Here is a 27,287-nt window from a genome sequence, read left to right as displayed (position 1 = left end):
ATCCAGCCCCGTGCTGACCAGACTGGGATCTTCCCTGCTATAGTGCCACCAGCCCACTCGGAATACTATGTAAACTACAATAAAGGATACAATTTATACTTGTTATTTAAGGGTTAATGGCGTCCAACTCTACATTAGACCCTTAGTGTATATAGAGGTTGGCTCTCACAGGTGTCTGGGAGGTCTCCCCCTAATATGAACATTTCAGGATTAGACAATAAGCAAATCTTACTGACCTGATCAGGAGACACAGGTCCTGGTACAAGGCAGCGGAAGAGTCACCCTGCCCTCTTTATACATTATTATTATTATTATTATTTATAATCATTTAACCACCAACAGGGATACATACAACGTTTAAACAGATAAAACTACTTGGTGGTTCCGTTAGGAGTACATGACCCCTATACATATAGTGGAGATCACTGCAAGCTTCACAATATGGGCACATTTTATTGTATATACTACATGTACAGTAGATTTTAGATTCCATTTGGTTGATGTTAGATTCCTTCAGCTGCCAGTATAGCCGGAGAAAGGTGAACAAACCGATATATCTGCTGTAATACCTGGAAGAAGAGAGATGAAGTTATATTGGAGGAGTCTCACAATTACACTGCTTTGTATTTTAAACATTTATTGGCTCATTTAGAGTTAGAAGCAAATCCAGCGAGGAGCACATTCATTTTTTTATTTTTACATTAAAATTTAGAGTAAATTTGTCTGAACATTGCAATACTCACTACAGCACAACATGGCTTTGCCCAGGTGTAAAATTGCACCTTCTAGACGGATCTACTTCAAGCTCTAAATACAAAATATGAACTAATATCTCATGTTTCCATTTTGCTAGATACACACAGATATGCAGTGTAAAGGATACAACTGTCTTTTTGTTTTGTACACATATAAGGCCATTTATATTGCCACGCAGCTGGTATCACTTACAATATGGGATATACCGAGCGCGGGTTCAATTCTTCTTAGGTTTTGTCTCAAAATATTGCCTTAGGTCGTCTTAGCACCATCAAACCCTATTTAAGGCTTATTTGATGTGGCTCACAAGCCAGCCCTTGCTAGCTGTAAACCCCTATACCTGGGAGGTGAGTGCATCTGATTTTAGCTGAATATTAATTCTGTTTAAAGCATATAGGTCAGTGCCAGAAGTACATATAATGAGGTGCCCTTCACTTTCACCATTGTGTCCGCTGCTCCTGGTAAGTGATATTCATTATAAAGAGAAATAACACTCTGTCTGTGTTTGTAAATCAATAAACTACCATCAGAGTAACAAGTGTGTAAGTGTCTCAGGCGCGATGTCTGTTTATACTGTGTATGTAACACAACTACACATACTCACTTCATCGGTGTCTGGCGAATGACAAGCTTTCCAAAAACTGATAAGTACCAGTCCGTAGGACATCACCTGCCAGGCTGTAACGTTCTAGGATACAGCAGAGAGTTCTCCATCAGTAATACACAGGTCATAGACAGATATCCGGGCATTGGGGTGAGAATACTTAATGTGAGCAGACAGCAAAAAAGTCTAGACAGAAGAACTTACGCTTATAAAGCGTTTTTATGTTATCCTCACAAGGAAATTATAAACATTAATGGACCTCACTATATTTCCAAGATATAATTGCCTCTTATAGTATGTCCAATCTATCACTGCTATTATACAATATCCAGTTTATCACTAATATTATAGTATATCCAGTTTATTACCAATATTATAATATATCCAATTTATCACCACTATTATAGTATATCCAGTTTATTACCAATATTATAATATATCCAATTTATCACCACTATTATAGTATATCCAGTTTATCACCAATATTATAGTATATCCAATTTATCACCACTATTATAGTATATCCAGTTTATCACCAATATTATAGTATATCCAATTTATCACCACTATTATAGTATATACAGTTTATCACCACTATTATGGTATCTCCAGTTTATCACCACTATTATAGTATATCCAGTTTATCACCAATATTATAGTATATCCAATTTATCACCACTATTATAGTATATACAGTTTATCACCACTATTATGGTATCTCCAGTTTATCACCACTATTATAGTATATCCAGTTTATTACCAATATTATAATATATCCAATTCATCACCACTATTATAGTATATCCAGTTTATCACCAATATTATAGTATATCCAATTTATCACCACTATTATAGTATATCCAGTTTATCACCAATATTATAGTATATCCAATTTATCACCACTATTATAGTATATACAGTTTATCACCACTATTATCGTATCTCCAGTTTATCACCACTATTATAGTATATCCAATTTATTGCCACTATTATAGTATATCCAATTTATCACCACTATTATGGTATCTCCAGTTTATCACCACTATTATAGTATATACAGTTTATCACCACTATTATGGTATCTCCAGTTTATCACCACTATTATAGTATATCCAGTTTATTACCAATATTATAATATATCCAATTTATCACCACTATTATAGTATATCCAGTTTATCACCAATATTATAGTATATCCAATTTATCACCACTATTATAGTATATCCAGTTTATCACCAATATTATAGTATATCCAATTTATCACCACTATTATAGTATATACAGTTTATCACCACTATTATGGTATCTCCAGTTTATCACCACTATTATAGTATATCCAATTTATTGCCATTATTATAGTATATACAGTTTATCACCACTATTATAGTATATCCAATTTATTGCCACTATTATAGTATATCCAATTTATCACCACTATTATAGTATATCCATTTTATTACCAATATTATTACAGAAAGTTATCTAATCATTTAGATAAGGGGGTGCCAGACGTTATGGCATCTCACAAAACTACACACAAGCAGAAAAGTCTCTGTTATGGTGGCACTATTATTAGGTCCACATTAGTTTTATTATTGTTGTTTTTTTTTGAATAAAAACAAAACAAACCCCAAATCACATATATTTTCTGAAATATTGATTTCAAATAATAGAATAGAACAGTGAATATAGAAAATTAGAAAAGTGAATTAAAAATATTGTAAAACACAACCTATAGGGATCTGTTACTGGACAGAGTCAATGTATTATGTTTCAGTCTATATTTATAACCGGAAGATCTTGTAAGATGCACTAGTGAATCGTGTGTCGATATGTGTCACATGACGCCAGCTAGGAAATCTGATTAATGTAGACAGTACTCACAGTGACAGCGGTGGTATGAACGCCACAAGGATGAAACTCAGTACTAAATAAATGTTACATCGAATCACCCTCCTAAATAGTATGACAATAAAGTGCACACAATCTATGTCCTGAGAATAGAATAACGGACAGTCAGATGAATGCAGGACACAGTGTGACAAGTCTATGAACACCGATGAGGTCTCAATTAATAATAAGGGAGATTTCCTGAATATATCAATAGATCTGGTGATCTGGAACAGTGGAGATACAATAGTATAGTGTTATCAAAGGGAGGTAATTATTACATATAATACATAACTTGCAACAACTGTAACAAATATATATATATATATATATATATATATATACTTTAATAGCACTCACTTACTTTCTTCAGTTGCACTATACACTATACTATATGTAAGATGTGAAATTTTCTGAAAATTTAAAAATATAGGAATATGCCAAAAATTATAACAAGACACAATCATATCAGTTGAACCCTGATAGAGGTATCTGAGTACAACTAAGCCAGTATTGAGGGATTTTGAAGCAAACAATATTTAAAATAATTTTGATTATAAATATTGGCAGTTTAAAGTTATAGGTAAAGGAAGGACAAATAAACTTTGTAACAGAACTAATAAAAGATAAAAAGTTGTTATAAATTAATACCTGGTAGAACTATAGACTAAAACATAATAGATTAATGTGGACCTAATGAGATTGCCTCCATAACAGAGAATTTTATGCTTTTTTTGTAGAAGAGTTTATACTCTCGGATAGTCTGATTGGTTAATTATGTATTTTGGGTAAAATTACACCATTTATAAACCTTGTTCTTTCCCTTTGTGAGGCATCTTGTAACATTCAGGCTGGAAACTATATTATGAAACATTACATTTCAACATCTAAACATGTTCCTTTGACATTTCTGCCTTCCTGAGAAATATACAGCTGACATGTAGTTTACACTGTTCCTGAGAAAACCATCAAGTTAATATGTCTGATAGTGTCCGTCTTGTGTCATCTCTACTCAGGTTAAAGTAATACCAAACTGCGCTTCACCTATGGATGATAAAGAAATACACAGATCGTCTCTAAACTACGATGCAGAAATCCCTTTTTGTCCGTTTAAGGAGTAGGCATTTATACTCACAAAACGTCTTTGTCTCCAGTAAAATGCAGAAAATAAATATCTTGAGCAAACTGTAACCCACAAGGCAGCGAGAGCGACCTAGAAAACAGACCACAAGATCTCACTATCAGACACAGCGTAAACATAGTGACGCTCACTCAGTGGTAACACTGAGCCCTTACATGGACCACTGATACCACATACTGCTCTAGCTGTTATATTTATATATTATATTTACTGGAAACAGATTGGAAAATGACAAGACGAAAAAATGATAAAGAAAAGACAAAATGAAAAGAACATGAGACACTTGTTTTGCTTAATCCATTCACAGCCCCCATCCATCAGCCTAGTGATCCTATATAGTATCCACAACCCTGATGTTTAAGAGAATCTTTATTATACAATTGAATTAGCTGGAATTGGAGTGAAAGAGACATTAAAATGTTTCCTGAACATACAATTATATTTATAAATGATAGATGCAAACACCAAAAGACAATTTCATGCACATAAATACCAATCTGCTTTATTACAATATGAAAGGATAACAGTCATTTTTTATGCTAAATATAAGTTATAAAAGGCAATTGCACAGCACCACTTCTCTTGTTTCATAAAGTTGGTATAATTGTAAGTATAAATCTGTATTTCCTATGTATGAACATTTGCACATTATCAGTTCTGTGTTCTACATGCTGGATGTACTTCTCAGGATCTGTGCCTATGAATATATTATATACGATATTGCGTATAGAAATCATGTGATATGGGGATAGTGGTCATGTGATATTGGGGGTAGTGGTCATGTGATATTGGGGGTAGAGATCATGTGATATGGGGATAGTGGTCATGTGATATTGGGGGTAGAGATCATGTGATGTTGGATGTAGTGGTCATGTGATGTTGTGGTTACAGTGTTCTTGGCCCATATTCAGCTCCTAACAGAAACCTTCCCCAGGAAACCATTTTTACAGCCATGCAGTCCTCGATGTGACCAGTCTACATGTAGGAAAGATGGAGATTACTAGGACAAGAAGGAAATATAGAGACACATGGAGGTTGAACATCTTATACTCACATTGGAGATGTTTGGTCTGTAGTAAGCATTGGAGGCACTGAATAGAGCCACTGTGTGGGTTAAGATGGATTGGCCCTGGAAATTTTGAAATACAATATGAGGTTATAGAACTGTCTTCTGTTAGGCTTTCTGAAAACCAATGATGAGACAGTCCTCTTGCAATTGTTCATTAATGCTACCAATGTCATCTACAAACCACATGCTTCCTCAGTTGCTGTAAGACGCCCCCCGCACAGTCCCCGATCAATGAATCTCTATTCCACCCCATTGGACTCTTTTCAACCTTCAATATCTTCACAAGGTTCCTGAAGACTTAGAGAGGCTGATCCCTCACTCTCTCTTCTCCATAACAGCTGTTCTTATGCTGTTCCTGCCTTACAAGAGCCACTCACAGTTTCCTCATCAGCAGCTACACTGGTTATTCCGCTAACATATAAATCAAGTGTTCCCCACCGGCTTAGACTGTATGCTCAATTGGGCAGGGTGATGTCAACCTTCTGATTCAGGTCATTTATAAAGTGCAACAGATGCATAACACAAACCACCTTGGTTTTACAGCAGGGCACCTTGATGGATGGGCTGCACGGGGGCTCAGTGGTTAGCACTTCTGCCTCACAGTACTGGGATCATGAGTTCGATTTCCGACCATGGCCTTATCTGTGTGGAGTTTGTATGTTCTCCCCGTGTTTGTGTGGTTTTCCTCCGGGTGCTCCGGTTTCCTCCCACACTCCAAAAACATACTGGTAGGTTAATTGGCTGCTATTAAATTGGCTCTAGTCTGTGTGTGTGTGTGTGTGTGTGTGTGTGTTAGGGAATTTAGACTGTAAGCTCCAATGGGGCAAAAACTGATGTGAGTGAGTTCTCTGTACAGAGCTGCGGAATTAGTCGCGCTATATAAATAGCTGCTGCTGCTGCTGATGATGATCCGCCCAGTGCACATCAAGGTGCATATCTCCTCATTGCACCTGGGATATTAGGTATAGAACAAGACACTATCTCTGCCAGTTTTCAGCTGGTGCAGAAATCAAGCCCTTTTTGAAAATAGCTGTGCACCCTTCTGCAATACTCCTGATAATGTGCCCTCTCCACCCCTATATCTCATTACAATAATACTGCATCATAAACTGAAATTTCTTTGTTTGCACTGCTCCACAGAACAAGACACAACACTGCGCCTATTCTGTACTGACTCACTCCCCCCAACACCTCCAATCTGCCTCTACAACTTTCTGCTTCTCTGCAAATGTTCTCATCTGCCTCTGTATGCCCGGCAGAAATCTAGGATCACTTCAACATATCATAACAATTATTATTATTATTATTAATGCTTTGCTTTCAACCTTCAGTCACAGTATACTCACAAGAGGTAAGAGGGTTGCAGATGCCCTGCAATAGAACGTTCTCCCAATCATTGCGGCCCAGAGTCCGGCAAGCAGAAACTAAGTACACAAAGAATAGCGCTTCATTACCACAGACCATGTCTACAAGTGTGTGTGTGTGTGTGTGTGTGTGTGTGTGTCTTTGTACACTGAAATCACAGCACTATCCTTTCTAAAGTGTATTTTGAAATATAGTGATGGTCTCATTTTGTTAATTAATATTGTGAATATATATATAATATTTGTTTATGTTAATCACATTTCCCTGATAGATACGTACAGAAACCTACTCACATGTGTGGAATCTGGATTGTAAAAAGCATTGTAGAATACAACCAGAGAGGGGACTGATACAATCAACATCCGCAGAATTTTGTTCTACAATAGAAAATTTACAACAGAGCATGAACATCTAAAGGTTAACTACAGTTTATTAAACACTGGTTATCAAATTATGATGCATAAGTGGTGTAAATTCATGGATAAATAAATGTGAAATAAATTCCTATATTTGGGGACTAGTAATGATAGTTATCTCCCAGTATTATATGCTCAACGTCTGATATCCTGGTATCTCCTGATATCCTGCACTCAGTATGATATCCTGGTATCTCCTGATATCATCATCATCAGATGTTTATATAGTACCACAAATTCCACAGCGCTGTACAGAGAACTCACTCAATCCGTCCCTGCCCCATTGGAGCTTACAATCTAAATGGTCTAACATACATACACACACACACAGACTAGGGTCAATTTGATAGCAGCCAAATAACCTACCAGTATGTTTTTGGAGTGTAAGAGGAAACCGGAGCACCCGGAGGAAACCCACGCAAACACGGGGAGAACATACAAACTCCTCACAGATAAAGCCATGGTCGGGAATTGAGATCATGTCACCAGTGCTGTGAGGTAGGAGTGCTAACCACTGAGCCACCATACTGCACTTGGTCTTATGTCCTGGAAACTTCTGGTATCCTGCACTTAGTCTTATTATTATTATTATTATTATTATTATTAACCTTTATTTATAGGGTGAGAAATGTGATTTTGCTAAGCTGACGCCATCTTGTTGCCTTATAGCCATTTTGTTCTGTTATAGCTTAAATACAAATTAGATGCACCTGTTTTGTTGGAGTAATTCATTATTTACAAGGCTATGCTTATAACTTTGGGCATAGCAGACAGGAGATAAGCCAATCCCCCTGTGGCGTTTTCCTTTGTGATAATGAGAGAATGTATCAACATCTGTGTGAAGGGAACATGAGTGGATAAAACCTTTTGGGGCGTAGTTTTCTGTAATACGTGATTTTTGCTATATAGATAGGAACTTGTAACTAATAAAGCAGAGTTTATTGTACACTCAAACCATGCAGTGTATTTAATTCTCTCCAGCTGATGAGCTCATAACTGATAAACTGACACTTACAGGTGAACAATCTGATTTAGAGTCGACAAGGGCACCACAAGATTTCTGCAGCTTCGTACAGATTACAAGCAGTGGACCATACAGGGAAAACAGTACAGAACAATAAACAATTAATGCTGAACAGAACATTAGACAGATAATACCTGGAATTCAAAACTCCAAGAAAAACTAGTAAAGTGAAGTTAGAGCAGAAGAATAGGTAGAGAGACAGGGGGGAAGAGGGCCCTGCACATAAGAGCTTACATCCTAAGGGGAGGGGAACAGCAGGCATGAGAGGAGTCAGTAGAGGGGATCAGGCACAAGAGGAGACAGGGAATTGGGAGGTGAGGAGAAAGGAAGGAAAAGGTTATGTCCTGGTATCTCCTGATATCCTGCATTCACTCTGATCTACTGGTATTTCCCTCTATCCTGCACTCAGTCTGATCTCCTGGTATCTCCTGATATCCTGCACTCAGTCTGATCTCCTGGTATCTCCTGATATCCTGCACTCAGTCTGATCTCCTGGTATATCCTGGTATCCTGCACTCAGTCTGGTCTCCTGGTATCTCCTAGTATCCTGCACTCAGTCTGATCTCCTGGTATATCCTGGTATCCTGCACTCAGTCTGATCTACTGGTATTTCCCTCTATCCTGCACTCAGTCTGATCTCCTGGTATCTCCTGATATCCTGCACTCAGTCTGATCTCCTGGTATCTTCTGATATCCTGCACTCAGTCTGATCTCCTGGTATATCCTGGTATCCTGCACTCAGTCTGATCTACTGGTATTTCCCTCTATCCTGCACTCAGTCTGATCTCCTGGTATATCCTGATATCCTGCACTCAGTCTGATCTCCTGGTATCTCCTGATATCCTGCACTCAGTCTGATCTCCTGGTATATCCTGGTATCCTGCACTCAGTCTGGTCTCCTGGTATCTCCTGGTATCCTGCACACAGTCTGATCTCCTGGTATATCCTGATATCCTGCACTCAGTCTGATCTCCTGGTATCTCCTGACATCCTGCACTCAGTCTGATCTCCTGGTATCTCCTGGTATCCTGCACTCAGTCTGATCTCCTGGTATCTCCTGATATCCTGCACTCAGTCTGATCTCCTGGTATATCCTGGTATCCTGCACTCAGTCTGATCTCCTGGTATATCCTGGTATCCTGCATTCACTCTGATCTCCTGGTATATCCTGGTATCCTGCACTCAGTCTGATCTCCTGGTATATCCTGGTATCCTGCACTCAGTCTGATCTCCTGGTATATCCTGGTATCCTGCACTCAGTCTGATCGACTGGTATCTTCTGGTATCCTGCACTCAGTCTGATCTCCAGGTATTTCCCTCTATCCCGCACTCAGTATGATCTCCTGGTATCTCCTGATATCCTGCACTCAGTCTGATCTCCTGGTATCTCCTGATATCCTGCACTCAGTCTGATCTCCTGGTATCTCCTGATATCCTGCACTCAGTCTGATCTCCTGGTATCTCCTGATATCCTGCACTCAGTCTGATCTCCTGGTATCTCCTGATATCCTGCACTCAGTCTGATCTCCTGGTATCTCCTGATATCCTGCACTCAGTCTGATCTCCTGGTATATCCTGGTATCCTGCATTCACTCTGATCTCCTGGTATATCCTGGTATCCTGCACTCAGTCTGATCTCCTGGTATATCCTGGTATCCTGCACTCAGTCTGATCTCCTGGTATATCCTGGTATCCTGCACTCAGTCTGATCTCCTGGTATCTTCTGGTATCCTGCACTCAGTCTGATCTCCAGGTATTTCCCTCTATGCCGCACTCAGTATGATCTCCTGGTATCTCCTGATATCCTGCACTCAGTCTGATCTCCTGGTATCTCCTGATATCCTGCACTCAGTCTGATCTCCTGGTATATCCTGATATCCTGCACTCAGTCTGATCTCACTGGATCCTGCAATCAGTTTATATTCCAATATCTCGTTTCCTGTCCTATCTCTCAGTATCAGGCTAGTATCCCGCTATTGTGCACTCAGACTGATCTCGTATACTGTAGTTCGTCCGATTTCCTGGTATTGATTGATATAATTTTAGGTTCCTTTAACAGTCAGATAATTATTTAAACTGGGGATATGAAATATGGTTGTATATATATATATATATATATATATTTATATATCTTATAGCCAGATGTATGTAGATTAACTGGGATAGCACCATTCATGTTAATGATTTATTATGTTTCTAATACATTTGTAACATTTGAATAACAGAACTTATCTACTATTTTTTTAATTAAATATTAATGTTTACATTTTTCACAATATCTTTTATGAATTTAATTTTTCAGATATAATAATCTGCGCTTTATTTCACATATACACAAGATAGTTATAATGAGCCTATAGCGTTGTGTCTTTCTTGTCTATTGCAGTAATGTGGTTGGGGCAGCATAAAAATAAGACCCATGAGTCACTGTGTGAGCTGGATGTATATATATATATATATATATATATATATATATATATATATATATATGTGTGTTTCCCCCAAACCCACAACCCTTCCAGTCATGTCAGGCCCACTATGTTTTGCTGTGCATTGGAGGTTGCATCCATTGGGATTACATTGGATGTTGGGGCTATGTGACCCTCCCTGATCTGACCCCTGTAGATCACTAACCTCCACTAGGGAGTGGGAACTAAGAATTGGGGAACCCACACTGGTGTTATTGAAGGAAGTGGGGTGCTGGGCACTCTCCTACCAGGTTGGGTGGGGGGTTGGTGCCGTCCCGCCTCTGCTCCACACGCTGGGGACCCTTCAGGTTGCGGGCTGCCTGCTGTTGCTTTAATAAGATTAATTTTATAGTTAATTAAACAAAAGAAATTTCCACATAAAAGAGACAAACTGACCAGACATCAGGGCAAAGTAATCATTATAGACACTTTATGGGAGAATAACTGGTATAGTACAGTATAGACAGGTCCCTGTTAACAGGAGTGTGATATCAGTGTGACCTGTGTATAGTGATCAGTGTGTACCAGGTGTGTGATATCAGTGTGACCTGTGTATAGTGATCAGTGTGTATCAGGTGTGTGATATCAGTATATATGCGTCATAATGTTGAATACATGGAGAGAAGAGACATAATGCTGGGACATGTATATTGTAAGCAGTGGTATGGTGGGGGATGGGCTAGAGTAGTGGGCAAACAAGTGTCTTGCCTTGGGGCCCATAAGATCTTATTCTGGGTCTAAAGATATGGTCAGAGCTTCGCTGTCTATAATGGGAGGTAATACTGTTTAGCAGAGCTGCAGTGGAACGTCACACACTGTTGAATATGAAATTTTTTTAGAAGTACATAAATTTTGCTGCACTTAGTCAGGTGTCCCAATGCCACATAAATATAAGAAATATAAATTAGGGGCCTATTTAGGGATCAAAATGTAAATAAAATTCAGTCAACCTCATTTAGCATACAGTATTAAAGAGAACCGAAACAGGCTGCAAGGTTCTAGTGATACAATGTTTTAGTATCTGTTACTCGTCACTATTCCACACCGGTTGCCTGATTTACTGTTATTATGACACTTTGCATGGAGTCAAAAATGCGTCTATACTCTTACATCTCTATGACTATATTTTGGGTTGCACATATGTGAGATGGTGCCCGGCTGTCGTGCCCGTGAAGCGGGAGAGGACAGAAAAGAAGACAGAAGAGATGGAAGAAAGAAGCAGAGAGAAGAAAAGTCTCGACTTTCCCTGTCCGTGGATGCAGGGCAGGTGAGTCCATTCTCTTCTTTCACGCAGGTTCAGGCAGCAGGAGGCAGGTGAGCCAATCAGGGCTCACCTCCCCTGTTGGCCAGTCAGTGGCCAGGAAGGGGAGGCAATCACAGCTCCCCTCCGGCTGTTTGAATTACTGGCGACGTGGTGAGCCAATCAAGCCTCGCCCCATTACCACGCAGCGTGATTTCGGCGCCCCATTTTTACTTTCGCTTGATGGCGGATCTCAGCAGAGAGGACGATGTGGGATGTGCAGAAGAATTAAAAGACGTCGGCGGAAGTGGCAGGGTGCCCTTGTAAGGGCTAGGAGCTACCCTGCCACAAGAACACGTTGCAAGAAGCATTGGGATCAAACAGAAGACATCACTTGCAGGGAGCCCTTGTAAGGGCTAAGAGCGCCTGCGCTAAGAAGACAATGGAGAGGAGTGCGCCAAAGAGGAGAAGGTCTGGAAAGCCCGAAAATGCCAGGACAAGTTGAGTATCCTGTGCTGAGCAGGTAAGTATAAAACACTCTTTAGGCAGGTTGGGCACAAAGCCTGTGGCCAATTCAGGCACTAGGCTCGTTGGACAGGTAGTGGGCATAAGGCCCTGGTCAGTTAGGTAATAGGTAGGCTCAGTGGACACGTGGCCCCTTTGATATAAGTGGGCCCAAGGCCCAGTAGTTTAGGTGGCCACTAAGCCCATAGTGAGCTAGGCACAAAGTCCTTAGTTAGTCTCAGGGCACAAGACCCTGTAGGTAGTGATTCAGGGCACAAGGCCCCTAGGTAGCAAGGGGTGGAAGGCCCATTGTTAGGCTGGACACAAGGCCCATTGTTAGGTTGGGCACAAAGGCCCTTATTGTTAATAGCTGGGCATTCGGTTCTATTTAATTTAGGGAGGGCCCCAAGGCCCTGGTTAGTGGAGGCAAGGCACAAGGCCCTCATATTTAAAAGGACACAAGGCCTCTAGGCAGTTGGGGTACTGATTGAGCCCCAGGACTATTAGTCAGCAATTGGACACAAGGTGCATACTTAGTCCTAGGGCATAGCCGGATTAAGGGGGGGCACAGGGGGCACGTGCCCCGGGCCCCCCTCTGTCCAAGGGCCCCCCGCCGCCGCCGCGCGCATAACCTCTACTGATTTTTTTTTATTATTATTTTTTTCTTAATGGCAGCGGCGGCGGGGGGCCCTCGGAGAGAGGGGGGGTTGTGGTCGGGTTCGGGGCTCCCTGCGTTGGTGGGGGGAGCAGGATAGTGAAAAAAAATATATAGATACTACTCACCTCATTGCAGCGCCGGCGTCCCTCCTCTCTGCACTGTTAACACTGAATGACAGGCGTAACGTCATCAAGTCACGCCTGTCATTCAGTGAGGAGCAGCGCGGAGAGGACCAGGAAAGAAACAGGAAGACAGAAGAGAAGAGAAGAAAGAAGCTACAAGAAAGGTAAGTAAAAAAAAAAAAAAGGGAATAACGAAGAAAGGCACAGTATGTAGGAAACAAGGAGAAGAAAGGGACACTATGTAGGAAAAAAGGAGAAGAAAGGGACACTATGTAGGAAAAAAGGAGAAGAAAGGGACACTATGTAGTAAAAAAAGGAGAAGAAAGGGACACTATGTAGGAAAAAAGGAGAAGAAAGGGACACTATGTAGGAAAAAAGGAGAAGAAAGGGACACTATGTAGGAAAAAAAGGAGAAGAAAGGGACACTATGTAGGAAAAAAGGAGAAAAAAGGGACACTATGTAGTAAAAAAAGGAGAAGAAAGGGACACTATGTAGTAAAAAAAGGAGAAGAAAGGGACACTATGTAGGAAAAAAGGAGAAGAAAGGGACACTATGTAGGAAAAAAAGGAGAAGAAAGGGACACTATGTAGGAAAAAAGGAGAAGAAAGGGACACTATGTAGGAAAAAAGGAGAAGAAAGGGACACTATGTAGGAAAAAATGAGAAGAAAGGCACAGTATGGAGGAAAAAGGGGGAGAAGAAAGGGACACTATGGAGGAAAAAGGGGGAGAAGAAAAGCACACTATGGAGGAAAAAGGGGGAAAAGAAAGGCACACTATGGAGGAAAAAGGGGGAGAAGAGAGGCACACTATGGAGGAAAAAGGGGAAGAAGAGAGGCACAGTAAGGAAAAAGGGGGAGAAGAGAAGCACAGTAAGGAAAAAGGGGGAGAAGAGAAGCACCGTAAGGTAAAAAGGGGGAGAGGAGAGGCACAGTAAGAAAAAAGGGGGAGAAGAGAGGCACAGTAAGGTAAAAAGGGGGAGAAGAGAGACACAGTAAGGAAAAAAGGGGGAGAAGAGAGGCACAGTAAGGAAAAAGGGGGAGAAGAGAGGCACAATAGTAGGGACAATTAATTTAAGATGGGGTGGTTTGGGCGCTACTGAATGTGGGGGTGAGTTTGGGGAGAATGAGGTCCCTTTATTAAATGTGCCTATGAATTATTTAATGGCAGTGACGGTTGCGGGAAATAGGTATATTTCTGAAATGTAAATACTATTAATTTATTGCTGGGGCTGTTTGTAGGGAGGGAAATAGGTTTATTTATTAAATGTGAATACTATTATTTTAATGTTGGGGCTGGAGGAAGGCCTAATTATTAATCATGGGTGGTACTGATTTAACGCCGGGGGTGGCTGTAATTTTCTAAATGTACCCATTTTTTTTTTTCCAAGTAGGGCCCCTAACATTCCAAGATCCAGACAAGCAGCAACTAAAGACACCTGCAGCACAGGTGGTGAAAGTGAGAAGAACAGGTAGGAGAGAGCAGCAAATGTGTGATATCATTGCTAGTTTTAATGTGTGGTGTCAATACCCATTTTAATGTGGTGTTTTGATGATTGTTTTAATGTACAGTATTTTAGTTTGTGGAAGCAATGATTTTTCTTATGCAGACAACCTAAGCGAGCCCTCTGGGAGAGCTGTAATTGTCATACTGTGGGCTGTAGGTGATGTAATGCAGGATGTGTCACTATGCCCTTAATTTTAGATCTTAGGGGCCCCCCTGTCTTAAGTGCCCCGGGCCCCCCAAAGCCTTAATCCAGCTCTGTCCTAGGGCACAAGACCCTCAGTAGTTTGGACAAAAGCTATATAGGGTAGCTGGGCATTGGGCCCTAGTGGTTAGAGGGAGATTAGGTCCCTGTTGATGGCAGGGTAGTAGTCCCTTATAGTAGAGTAACAGGGCGCTAGGCCCTTGGTAGTGAAGAGAACACTAGGTCCTGGATATTTTTAGGAGGTGCAGTGGGACACTTGGTCCTTTGATAGTAGTCCAGCTCTAGGTTGTTGAGAGTTGCATATAAGTCGGGGTTCAGGTGGCAAGTGGAGGCCTGCAGAGCTGCTGAGTACCGATGGACACGGATAGCCCAGGACGGGTGAGTAGTAACAGGTATAGTCCGCACCCAGAGAAGAAATGACCATTGATGAGGTGGTCACTGGCAGGCAGCACACCAAACTGTAAGTGTTTGTAAACTACCTGTGTCTATTTAGTATCCTCACCCTGTAGGAACCAAAAGCCTGGCTCCAGCAACGGTGGATGCGCTAGGGTGATCAGAGCGAGGTGTGGTTCCCGGATTGCTGCGCAGAGGAGCACAGTGTGTCTTGCAGTGGTCCCTTAGGATGGGTGAGTACCTGGGGTGTCCGGAAGGGTATTGCGGTTTGTATGGCCTTGTATCCCCTAGCACCCATTACACATAAGTAAATTTACATGAAACTTTAACTCTAGTGTATAGATGCATCAAACACAAAAATGCAGCATATGACATGCGCACAAACATGTCTCCTAAAAGGTGTTTATTAAAGATAAGAGCAAGTAAAAATCAAACTTATCTCTAGGAGAAGTGACTGCCTTGTGTCTACACCGGCTTACTGTACTGCACTGGACTTACAAGTGAGCACCCACAATCCTCCTTCCCAAGTCCAGAGCTTGGGAAGTAAGCTGCATGTGCAGTGCAACAATTTGTACACATTATTACTTGGTGCAAGTCTACTTGTGCCCAACTCTAAATCAGGCCTTGTATTTGTAAACTCACACAACATTCATTTTATTCTGCTGTGTGCTGTGATTAAGATAAGAATTGTAGAAGCTAAGGCCAAAGTCTGCTGGATAGTCTTAGAACTTTGTGTCTCTGAATATCCTGCAGAACAGCTTTGAAAACTCTAATATAGTGATATAGTAACATTATAACAAATAATGAACATGTGAACATTTAATTTAAGTTTTACAATGGATTTTCTGAAACTATTACTTCTATGTGGAATGTTATTAATTATAAATAAATAGTAATACGATTTATGTTTAGGAAGTCATTAGGAGGTGATGTACAAATGACAAAAAGTAATAATGAGAGTGAGGGGACATCAGGACTTACTATATGTCGCACATTTGTGTTTTTGAAGTTTTCTATTAAATCCTATAAGTGCTTCTAGAACTGTGATTTCTGCAGAAATACAACTGGGAGGTTCAAAATATGTCTCATTATATGTGTACAGGGACAAGACCCAATATCCCTCCTGACAAGTCTTAGAGAATTCAGGTCCATTTGAGGGTAATGAGTTTGAAAGAGAACAGAATCTTGACCTATGTAGCACTCCAGGTGTAAAGTAAATAATCAATTAATACTAATATTTTAATGGTATGCATTAAAAAGAGTGTATATCGGTATACAACTTGTTTTAAAAAAGCGAAGTATTTAAAAGTAATAGTGTTGAAAAGAATAGAGTTAAAAGTAGTATAACCCTGTGGTGGAGCCAATCTTTAGAATACTGATAATAAGGGGAGATCTGCCAAATAGAGGTCCCTTTCACATGTGTGTACAGGATAGGTAAGGTGTAGAATAACCAAGGAGTATAAGTCAGATTATAAAATCCTATAGTATGGTAACAATGTTACATTCACCAAAACACTATTCCTGTTATATCTATGTGGACTCTGGGTGGCAGTAGAACGTGAGCTTCTTCCCTATAATGTTAATCCACTGGAGAGTGTCCCTCTGTTATAAATGTATCTGAATCATAACCATAGTCGGAACCTAAATCACTGGGTATTCCCAGATAAACAGGTCATGTATAACGTGGCCTTACTAATTCCCTTGTAGCATATAGTAGTAATTTCAGGGAGACCAATCATTCATACAGCCTATGTTGTTGCCTTACCAATAGACTGCACAGTGCAGCGACAGAGCGCCTTATTTAATATTATTATTGTGCACTTGTAACCAAAGGGATTCCCCCTAGTAATGGATTGTGTAGTACAGTGAAACCACTCATTCATACAGCCTATGTTATTGCCTTGCCAAAAGACTGCACAGTGCAGCGACAAAGCACCTTATTTAATATTATTAGTGTAGACTTGTAAGCAAAGGGATTCCCCCTGGTAATAAATTGTATAGTACAGTGACAGGTCGCCGTACTTGGGTTTAATGTGCACTTATAAAGAGAAAGATATTTACTTTAAAGATAGGTTATTTCTTACAGCGATAAGACGCCGTAATTATTATTGTTGTGCGCTTGTAAGCAGGAAGATTTGCTTTGTAGGTAAGTAATTCTGTTCAGCGACGAAACGCCGCACTGAAAAATATATTATTTATTTTATAAGCAGAGAGATTCCCCCTAGTAGTGGATAGTTAGGTGCAGCGGCACAACGCCGCGATTGGCCCCGCCCACTTCCGGGTTTGACGTCACCTAATGTGACGCCAGCCCGACGTACGTTTCGCTTACAAGCTTAGTCATGGGTTGTTGTCTAGTGCGGAGTTTTTTTTCCTTTTCCCCCATTTTCCCAGTCTTCCCTTTGGGACCATTTGCGGGTAATAAAGGACAGTGCACTCTCCCATGCATCAGGGAATGTCCCCTGTAAATGTGCCCTCTCCAACCCTTTATCTTATGTAAATCTGGTCTTACAGAGTAAAATCAAATTTTTGTACTTTACTTTAAGGACTCATAGTCCTAATACGCACCTAACAAAGATCCGCTCAACTCCTCATATTGACAAGCGCAAATGGTTACACCACGTGTACCCTGTGCATATGGTTACACCACGTGGTATTTGCCCATAAATCCATTTATTTCCCCATGAATTCAGGAAAAAAAGCCTTTGATTTACAGTTTTAGATTTTTGCTGTATGTAAATATCCCTTGTCTTAAATTGTGATTTGTATTATGTTTAGATTAAAATAAAATTGATTAAACAATGTGTCTGCAATATAAGTTGGAGCACTTTATACAATAACAGCGTAATGAAACATCTACATATATTAGTGCAGTTCAGGTCTTAATCTATCTGGTAAACAAATGTGTAGAATCTGTCTGTCTGGCTTAATGTACTAAAACAACTGACCACTCCCTCCTGCCAGACTTTGCTCTGTGTGGAAATGTATTATTTATGGGGCAATGGTCAATACAAATAAGTTAACTTACACATCGTACTCTAAATCGTTGATTAATATGAGGAATAAATTATATCAATGTTGTACTAATTCTACAGTCACTAAAATGATTTACACTGATGAGTGTTACTCCCCCAATCCAATGCATGTAGGTTGCTGTTAGACGCATGTGTATGGCCAAATATAATCAACAATGCCGGTATTGTTGCTACGATTGATTGTACCTCTCCGCTAGCTCAACTGTCATGGGACATAAGTATATAATAATACACAAATAATGCTAATATATGTTTAGATTAGTAATATATGTATAACACAAATCATATAACAAATTATGTTAATATAACAATAAATTCCTGCAAATTATATCTAAATAAACAGTGATTTCCAATGTTATGGTTTCAAAGTTCATTACAGAACATGTGTAGTATAAGTAATAACACCCCTACTGTGAATTATTATAGGCATCAGACATCACCTCCAGTCACAAAACTTTTGGTTGAGAGAAAAGTACCGTGTGATGTGCTCCTGTGCGCTCTTCCCATTATTACAGTATAGGGAACTCTGCTCATCTCATTTTTGCTCTGTGAGTTGCAAGCAGCAATGAGCGGAAATTTCAGATCAAACATCACTGAGTCTCATTGTGTAAGAGTCCAGCGGAACTTTGCGGTTTACTGAATCTCTCCTAATATCAGTAATAATTTACAGTACACGCTGTACTCTACTATTCCTAATCTAATTTAGCTCATATCTGCATTCCTGCTTCTGCATCCCCCCTATAGGAGTTTTTCATCCTGAGGGGCACAGGACACATTGCTAGCTTATAATAAACCCCTTACATGTGATCCTCAAATGTCTCTTCATTTAATATCAGCAAATGTTTACAGAGATATGTGTTATATCTGGACAACTTAACTCCAATAATCGTTACTAAACATTTGTCACGTCAATACTCACAGTATCATTGGCAGGATTCATATCTATAATGACATACAAGCAAAATGAAACATATTATATTAACGGTCAGATCTTGGTATTCATAGATCACAGCAGCGGTAACACTTTAGCCATCCATACATAGTACCCCGCTCACTTCTGGGTGCCCCAACCTCAAACCCAATAATTCATAGGAAAGATTTTCACAGACAGAATATATAAGCGACAACAAAGACCTTAACTTAATAAAGTAATATATAAATAATTAGTAATATAAATTGATTCCCGATGTCACTATACGCAGGACTTGGTCCTTTATATGAGACTTCTTAAGAAGCCTGACAAAACAGGTGAAGCTGGGTAACCATGACCCTGACTCTAAACCAGATTCCTGCTACCTTAGGTAAGAACTTTAGTGTATGCATTGTATAAATGTGACATTTATCCTGGTGCATGTGACCTGTATTGTGTCTGTAGAGTCAGATCAGACAGGCCGGGCAAGTGTAGGGTGAGCACAGTAAGAGCGTAAGGCCTGGTGGAACTATATGTAATAATTGTGACTATCAGCAGCACTATCCAGCCTCTTCTGATTGGCTGTTTGCGCACTGACCCTTCCAGCTTATAGTACATAATTCATTAGCATCACAACTATATTATATCAAGTCATTGTTGTCTATTCACATTATTTATTTGATGTTTCCATTTAGACTAACGCAGGAAAGAAGATTCCATTTTAATTTTTAAAAGGGGAAACATTGGTTGTTTATATTTAATTAAATTTGAAACATGATTATAATATTTATTATTAATACTGTCAAGAGAATATTCTCCCCTGTGTATATAACACTTTGTTACATTAATATACTGTGTACAAATAGGGAAATGGAACATTACTACTAACCCTATCTCTGTGCGGTAAGTATACACACTTGTTACACCTGGTGTATACAGTACCTGGTGGTAATGTTACTGTTTTAGAACTGGATGCATTTTGAGATTCCTCCAGCTTAATATATCTACATAAATCCTCCTTTTATCACATGCATCTATTCCTGCATATGTTAGGAGCTCATATCTGTCCCAGAGTCTGCATTATATTATCACACGTACCTGTGGGGATGAGACGTTTTATGAGTTGCATTTTACGCCCTAGTATTACAACGTCCTCCTTGTCCTGTCCGGTGAATAAGAAGACATCTCGGGTCAGCTTATCCAGACTGGGCTGATTATGTAGAATTCTGGTCTTAGCATCATCGCTGCTGTCATCCAGATCATCAATAACCACTATGACCCGGTCTCTACCTGAAATATAGAGGTAACAGTTCTGGATTATCTTCATGGCAAACCCCATGTCTTTGTTGTCATCCTGCAGTCCTCAGTCCATGACGGTTCCCTTACTGCTGCCCTGAGAGTATTATTTTCCTGCAACAAATGTTGTTAATGGGTAGAAGGAGATAGGAATAAAGCAATAGGATTCTCTCCTCCCAGGAACAGAGTAGTGGGAGAGAGTGTGGTAGACAGAGGATGATGGATGGAGAAGCAACAGGAGGTGTAGTATCAGTCACTGGAGAGGTAACAGCTCAGGCTGTCATAGTGGGGGATCTTACACTATTTGTACCACTAACATTAGAGGTAACCAGCCCAAACTATGAGCACTGAAGTTGGCTACTCTGAATTTTTTGGGGACACCCTTTTTTAAATGTATTTTTTGCAGTCTAATCACCAGTCATCATCCCCAAGTTGATACAGTGACTGACAAACGCAATATGTGTGTAGAGTCAGATCAGAACGTGTTTCACACTTATCTTGTTGCAGCCACATTGTTACACAGTATTGCAAGCTGCACTTATCTGACGATACGATCAACACAATATACATGTTATTCTGCAATGCTTCTGCTGGGAATACAGAAATGCATCTAACTATAACCTAAATGTCATAGATCTTCTTATCCACTAACCATATCATAAGCTCAGGGCCGATGCTAGGGTCCATGGCGCCCTAGGCAAAATCGGCGCCCTAGGCAAAATCGGCGCCCTCTCCCCCCCCCTCAAAAATCGGCGCCCTCCTCCCTCCTCACCCCTTACCCCGTCTTTTCTTACCTTGTCTCACCACCGCCGCCTCTCTGCTCCATCTCCTCCCCTCCACTCACTGACACTAGTGAGTGGAGGGGAGGAGACGGAGCAGAGAGGCGGCGGTGGTGAGCAATAGCCTCTTCCCCCCTCCCCCGTGCATTTGATGCTGTGCGGCGGCCGTGACAGGTATGGTCAGCGGTCGCCGCACAGTTTTAAAATTAGTTTCCAGTTCTGTGGCGCCCTCCAGGCGCCCTCCAGAGCCCGGCGCCCTAGGCAAGTGCCTAACCTTGCCTAATGGGAGCGCCGGGCCTGCATAAGCTGAATATAGATGTTGCATGCGTCGAACTGTCTTCTAAAAGGTGCTTTTATTGCTGCTGCTTGAGAGAAAAAAATGCAGTGCTTCTAAATATGTATTGCTGCAAACCGCAGCGATGCATATTTATGCTGAACATTGCAGTCCCCATAATAATCTATGGCGACTGTGATGCTGTACGGTGTTAGCCTAAACGGAGGAGATTTCTGTGAAATCTCCTCTGATAGGCAGTTAATGCGTAGCAAATATACTTACAAAATGCGTAAACAGTAGTTTTCGCATCTTTTAAGTATCAAATAAAGGTTAATGCATAGACCCCATTGTATAATGTCAAGTGTGTTTCCTAAAGTGTGAAATTGACATTGCCTGCAATAATCAATTTTGCCAGCAGATGGCACTTTGAGATAATCATAGTATGTCAGATAATGACTTAGGCCTGACAGATTCCTAAATATCACCAAGTGCATTTGTTGCTGCACCATTTCCCATCTTGCACCTGTCTGCTGCATTCTCATTGTTGGGCACCTGCTGCTGCTCTCTGTTATCTGCAGCACTGATAAAGAAAAATACAAGCTTACAACTCACCTGTATCCTCTACAACTGTTGTAGATGACAGATGCTGCCCCCAAGCTGTAAGATACTGAATAACATAGACCATGTTTGTGCTCATCCCACCGTATCAAAATATGATTTGCATGGTTTAGATTTCATTATTTAAGTATAAAATCAGATTATAGAATGAAACTGCTTAATCCTCTGGTGGATGAACAAACCAGCTCTCAGTGGACAGTTTAGCCATGATAAAGCCTAATATCCTCTATAATCACAGTACATATATCCAATGCAGGGGCGCTGGAAGGAGTGACAGTTACAAAGTATCTGGGACTTGTGTGGGGTCTGGTCGTGATGATCATAGTGGGTGTGGATGGAATATGGTCCCATCTGAGTTGTAGTACAGGGGAAAAGGATTGTTGTGACCAATTGATTCCTATTGGTCCATGCGGTCACACAGAGGAGGGGTCTCAAGAAGCAGCTGCACCAGGGCCCCAGATTCCTCTGTCTATGGATCCACAGACTTCAGTTTAGGGGGAATTGTTAGTATCTTCCTGTTACAATGAGTTTTTATGGCTTTTACATATATTAGTATGAATACATTGATATATGAAAATAACAAAAGTTGAGTAGAGTAATTCTGTATCTTCTTATTCATATACAGTCTTCATTGCAATCATTGCTTTGCACAAAACCAATTGTTTTACTACCCTAATATGTCTGGGGCTTCTACCTGGCTGGAGTTCAATAAATCAAATACTCCCCCCCACCCCCAGTCTCTTATCCTTCTATACACATCACTTCCCAGGAGACACGTAATATGGCCGAGTGCAAAATCAGCTTTGGTCCCAACAACAATCTACACAAATGAGTCTGGATTTTTGTTTGTATGTTGTACTTCAGCAGAGATTTGCATTTCTAAGTACACACTAAGCATTGTATCACAAAGCAAGCACACACACACACACACACAAACACACACACATATACACACACACAAACACACACAGACACACACACATATACACACACAGACACATACACAGACACACACATTGTGCCTCATATAATAAACAGATAATAGTAATGAAACACTCAGGTACATATCATTTTTCTTACCATGTATATTGGACATAACATTTATTTCCTCGTCATATAGGGAATCGGTTACATTGGTGATGTTGACTCGTCCTCGATTTTTCGTATGGTACAATATAACAAACCTGCGTCTCTGGACCTCTTGTTGGAACTGGAGGTTGTTGTTATTGGTGATGTGGAAAATATACACAGGGAAATCTTCCTTCAGGCTGTTTAGTAACCATCTGTAATCATTCTCTCCAGACCTGGAGAATATCCCGACACCAGAAACCTCACCGCGCTCCATGATGTGTCCCTGAAATAACACAATGTTACTACTAAGAGGAGTCCACACCTGATCTACTGTCACCAACATCATATTTCAGATGGTTATATAACTTGGAAGCTATAAAGTCTCATGGAAATGTGATTTACTTGTAGTATGTGATGTATATTATGCACTCAACGTGATTTCTGTAGGACTGTGCTGAATAGTGAACCTCAAAAGAGGAGGAGCTTACACAGAAATGGGCGGCACCTGGTCCAAAACTGGGTGTTTATTTTGTCACAATTTTGTATGTAAAACTGCTGGCGGGTATGCGTATAACCCACATATAAACACCACACATTAAACAGGGCAGGAGAGATAGTAGCTGGTATTAATAAAATATGTCAATGAGGCTTAATTTATTTATTTTATTTTAATTTTATGTTTTTCTCCCTTTCACCAGTATTAATAACAACAGATCTCCAGCTAGCGGCTGCGACAGACAGATGAGGTTCTAGGAATATCTCTTATTTGGCACAAGTGGCTCAGTAATTATGAATTATGCATCAAGGATCGGTATTGGTGGGAATGACGGGGAGGGGTCTTTTACCTGTGTACCTTATGGGGGTAAGTGATAACAGTGTGATTGGATGCCACACACAGTTCCATTTGATTTTTAAGGAACTGATTCTATTTTTGATACTCTTTATCCTTCAAACAGTGGGATTTGGGGGCTAATCCACTCCAGGTTTGCATAAAGGGGTAAGAATTCCAGCTTAGGGGTGATTATCAGGAGTGGGTAAATGATGACAACAAAATATTCTAAATGTTGTAATAAATTACATCTTTAATTAGTCATGAGAATGAGGGGATATTAGACCTGTCTTCAATTAATGTGTCAATTAATTAAAGATTGGGGTAATTAATTAAACATGAGGGTAATTAATTATAGATGAGGGGGTAATGCATCAATTAATTGATGCGTTACCCCCTCATCTTCTCTACCCGTTCTCCCCTCTCTCCTCCTAGCCCCCCCTTTTCTCCCCCATACTTCAACTGCCTCCCCTTTGTGCCTGTTTGTTTTCCCTCCCTTAGGATGTAAGCTCGTATGAGCAGGGCCCCCCCTCCTGTCTCCTTACCTGTTCTTCTGCTCCGTCTGTACTGCATTAGCCTGCCTGGAGTTTCTACAGTATTGGTATTTTTTTGTTTATTGTTCTGTACTGTCTCTCCCTGTATAGTCTATTGTTTGTTCTCTATATGGTGCTGCGGAAATCTTGTGGCGCCTAACAAATAAATGATGATAATAATAATAATAATAATAATAATAATAATGTGTCACTTTTGTATTTTTTTATATGATCATCGGATTCTTTAGATCTGTACTCAGAAATGCATTGTATAAACTGCTCTTAGTAGGTGCCAATGTAGTCCATACATGCCAACTCTCCCGGAAAGTCCGGGAGACTCCCGAAATTCGGGTCAGTCTCCCGGGCAAGCTGGCATTTCTCCCGCATCCCAATCTCACAGAGAATCGCGTCATTTGACGCGATTCTCTGTGAATCACGCCATTTTAGAGGGTGGGAGGGGCGGGACGAGGCCAATTGCGGCATTTTGGCCCCGCCCCACGCAATTCAAATTACGGTTTTGCGGGGTCAGGGCCAAAATGACGTGATTGTCCTCGTCCCGCCCCTCCCGCCCTCCAGTCACGCCCCCGATAAGTATGATGTAGTCCCATTGAAAGTATAATCCGACCCCCTCCAAGAGATTCTACAAAGGTAGGGGGGGCGGGGGGATGACTAAACTATGAACCCCCAAAGTGTGTAATCTCTACCACCTAATGCTCATGTAAATGTTTTATCTGGTAACAAATCTCACATATGAATGTGGGCACATTATAAGATGTGTTCCTGCACCTTACCAATTCAGCTCCTCCGACCACAAACAACACAATATTGTGCTCCACACATGCAACAGTGTGAAATAGACTTGTGACAACACAATACGGCATTCATGCTGCAGGTCGACAGCCTTGTAAATAAAGTTTAGAAATTCACCCCCTGGTTTGTGAAGACTACGTTGTACATACAAGGTTCTACTACACTGAAAGGATAGTACAGGTGTGGGGCAGAGTTTCAGCAGGATTTGGATTTGTTAAAAGAGTTGAAAATATTTGAAATAAGCATCAAACAACAACATTAAATGGAAAAAAACATAAACAGTGTGTTCATAAAGGACCACTATTCAGCTTCTAATTCCATCGATAAATCACCTACACCCATTTCTCTCTACCAAGTAAGAAGCTGGATATATTCTATTCTATTATACTATATTAGTAAGGAAGAGCCAATCTCTGGATGGCCAGCGTGTGAATATGTGAATAGGGGGCAGCAATGAGCTATGTCAAGGTAGTGCAGGGCAACCAGGGTAGAGAGGGAGGGGTAAGTGATTTATTACTGGGGGTAGAACATACAATTGTTCAACTGAACCTACAATTGTTATAAACTGCATCCTTACCTCCAAATGAGTATAGCCTCCGCATGTGCATTGATTGTGTCTATAATGTCATATTATTGTCTTTAGTGGTTAAAGTGCAATTATATACTGAGCAGGGAAGGCTTTTCTACAGACAAATCCACTTGTGAGGAAATAGCAACATTTGGTAACAATATAACTGTGATATGTAGGTGAGACTATGGGTCTGAGTCATTAAAAAGAGTAAGTAAAAAAAAAAAAAAGAGTAACTTTGCACCTGGGCAAAACCATGCTGCATTGGAGGGGGTGGTAAGTTTAAAATGTAGGGAAAGATTTATTCTTTGGGTAGGACATGTCCTAGATTAACTTAAAATTTCAGTGTAAAAATAAGTTTTACAAGTATGTGTGTGCTACATGAAAGAACAGCCACTATTTAACTTATGTGCAAAATAATAAACTAATTTGTACGCCTTGCATTGTGATATGGTTTGTCCAGGAGAACATTTGCTCCTTTTTTTTTTCCATTACTCTCCCTAATGATTTAGGTCCTATATGTCTATTCCATGCTCTGCTTCAACTCTGTCAGATATCTGTATAGAAGCACCAGTGTCACCCCCTCCCCACTCCCTCCTGTCATCCCCACCCTCGCCTGATGTCTGCAGACATGTTACACCCAGTGTTCCCTCTAAGCTGAGTAATCTGGAAATGATAGAGTAAAACCTGTATTTTACTAGGAAACATCCTGCAGATTGTGAATGGAAACCTCTCAGTGGAGCCCTCATTAGAGTGACCTTTTAACTCTTTCCTTTCCAGATCGCTCAGCTTAGAGGGAACACTGGTTACACCCCACAACCTGTGTGCTTGGACCCTCTCCCCTTGTACAGTACCTGATCTCCTGACTTCTCCTCTTACACTGGGAGTCTCCCGTCTCGTACAACAGGCTAAGGTGCACCAGTAATTGTGAAAGTGAAAGTGTGTTAGAGGATAGGAGGGGGAGGGTGTTTTCCTCCTGCACACGTCTGGTTTATTAGCAGTATCTGTGCTGTGTGTTACTGTAAATGTATAATAAAAGGTTTGGTACATGTTGTATCTCTATCACATCTGTGATATTTCTGATCTCCTTTCCCAGAACAGGTGATAAAGAACTCACCAGGTATCATAAATAAAAAATATTTATTGTAACACAGACTATAACCAGCAAGATTACATTACTGCAGTGTAATGCTTCTAATACACATTTTCA

The 27,287-nt window shown here is 40.4% G+C and overlaps 1 protein-coding gene across 4 annotated transcripts; it reads right to left on the bottom strand.

Annotated features, from left to right (window-relative positions):
* Positions 1 to 433: 433 nt before the first annotated feature.
* LOC142097155 (uncharacterized) lies at positions 434 to 27,178 on the bottom strand. Of its 4 annotated transcripts, none has more exons than XM_075178772.1 (11): positions 26,932 to 27,173; positions 23,347 to 23,620; positions 20,398 to 20,589; positions 19,309 to 19,331; positions 10,982 to 11,056; positions 7,119 to 7,202; positions 6,807 to 6,884; positions 5,446 to 5,520; positions 4,386 to 4,463; positions 1,361 to 1,444; positions 434 to 569 (listed from the first exon to the last, which is right to left on the bottom strand). In XM_075178772.1, the coding sequence occupies exons 2-11, from the start codon at positions 23,609 to 23,611 to the stop codon at positions 504 to 506; spliced, it is 1,020 nt and encodes a 339-aa protein (XP_075034873.1). In that variant the 5' UTR covers positions 23,612 to 23,620; positions 26,932 to 27,173; the 3' UTR covers positions 434 to 503. The 4 variants fall into 4 exon arrangements, with proteins under 4 accessions (XP_075034873.1, XP_075034872.1, XP_075034875.1 ...); XM_075178771.1 differs by having other exon boundaries at positions 10,982 to 11,062; positions 26,932 to 27,171; XM_075178774.1 differs by lacking the exon at positions 1,361 to 1,444 and having other exon boundaries at positions 10,982 to 11,062; positions 26,932 to 27,178.
* Positions 27,179 to 27,287: the final 109 nt, after the last annotated feature.

The sequence above is a fragment of the Mixophyes fleayi genome, chromosome 7 (assembly GCF_038048845.1).
Source record: "Mixophyes fleayi isolate aMixFle1 chromosome 7, aMixFle1.hap1, whole genome shotgun sequence".
In the NCBI taxonomy this organism is placed as follows: domain Eukaryota; kingdom Metazoa; phylum Chordata; class Amphibia; order Anura; family Limnodynastidae; genus Mixophyes; species Mixophyes fleayi.
The sequence above is the reverse complement of the archived record's forward strand: the minus strand, read 5'-3'. Positions and strand labels throughout refer to the sequence as shown.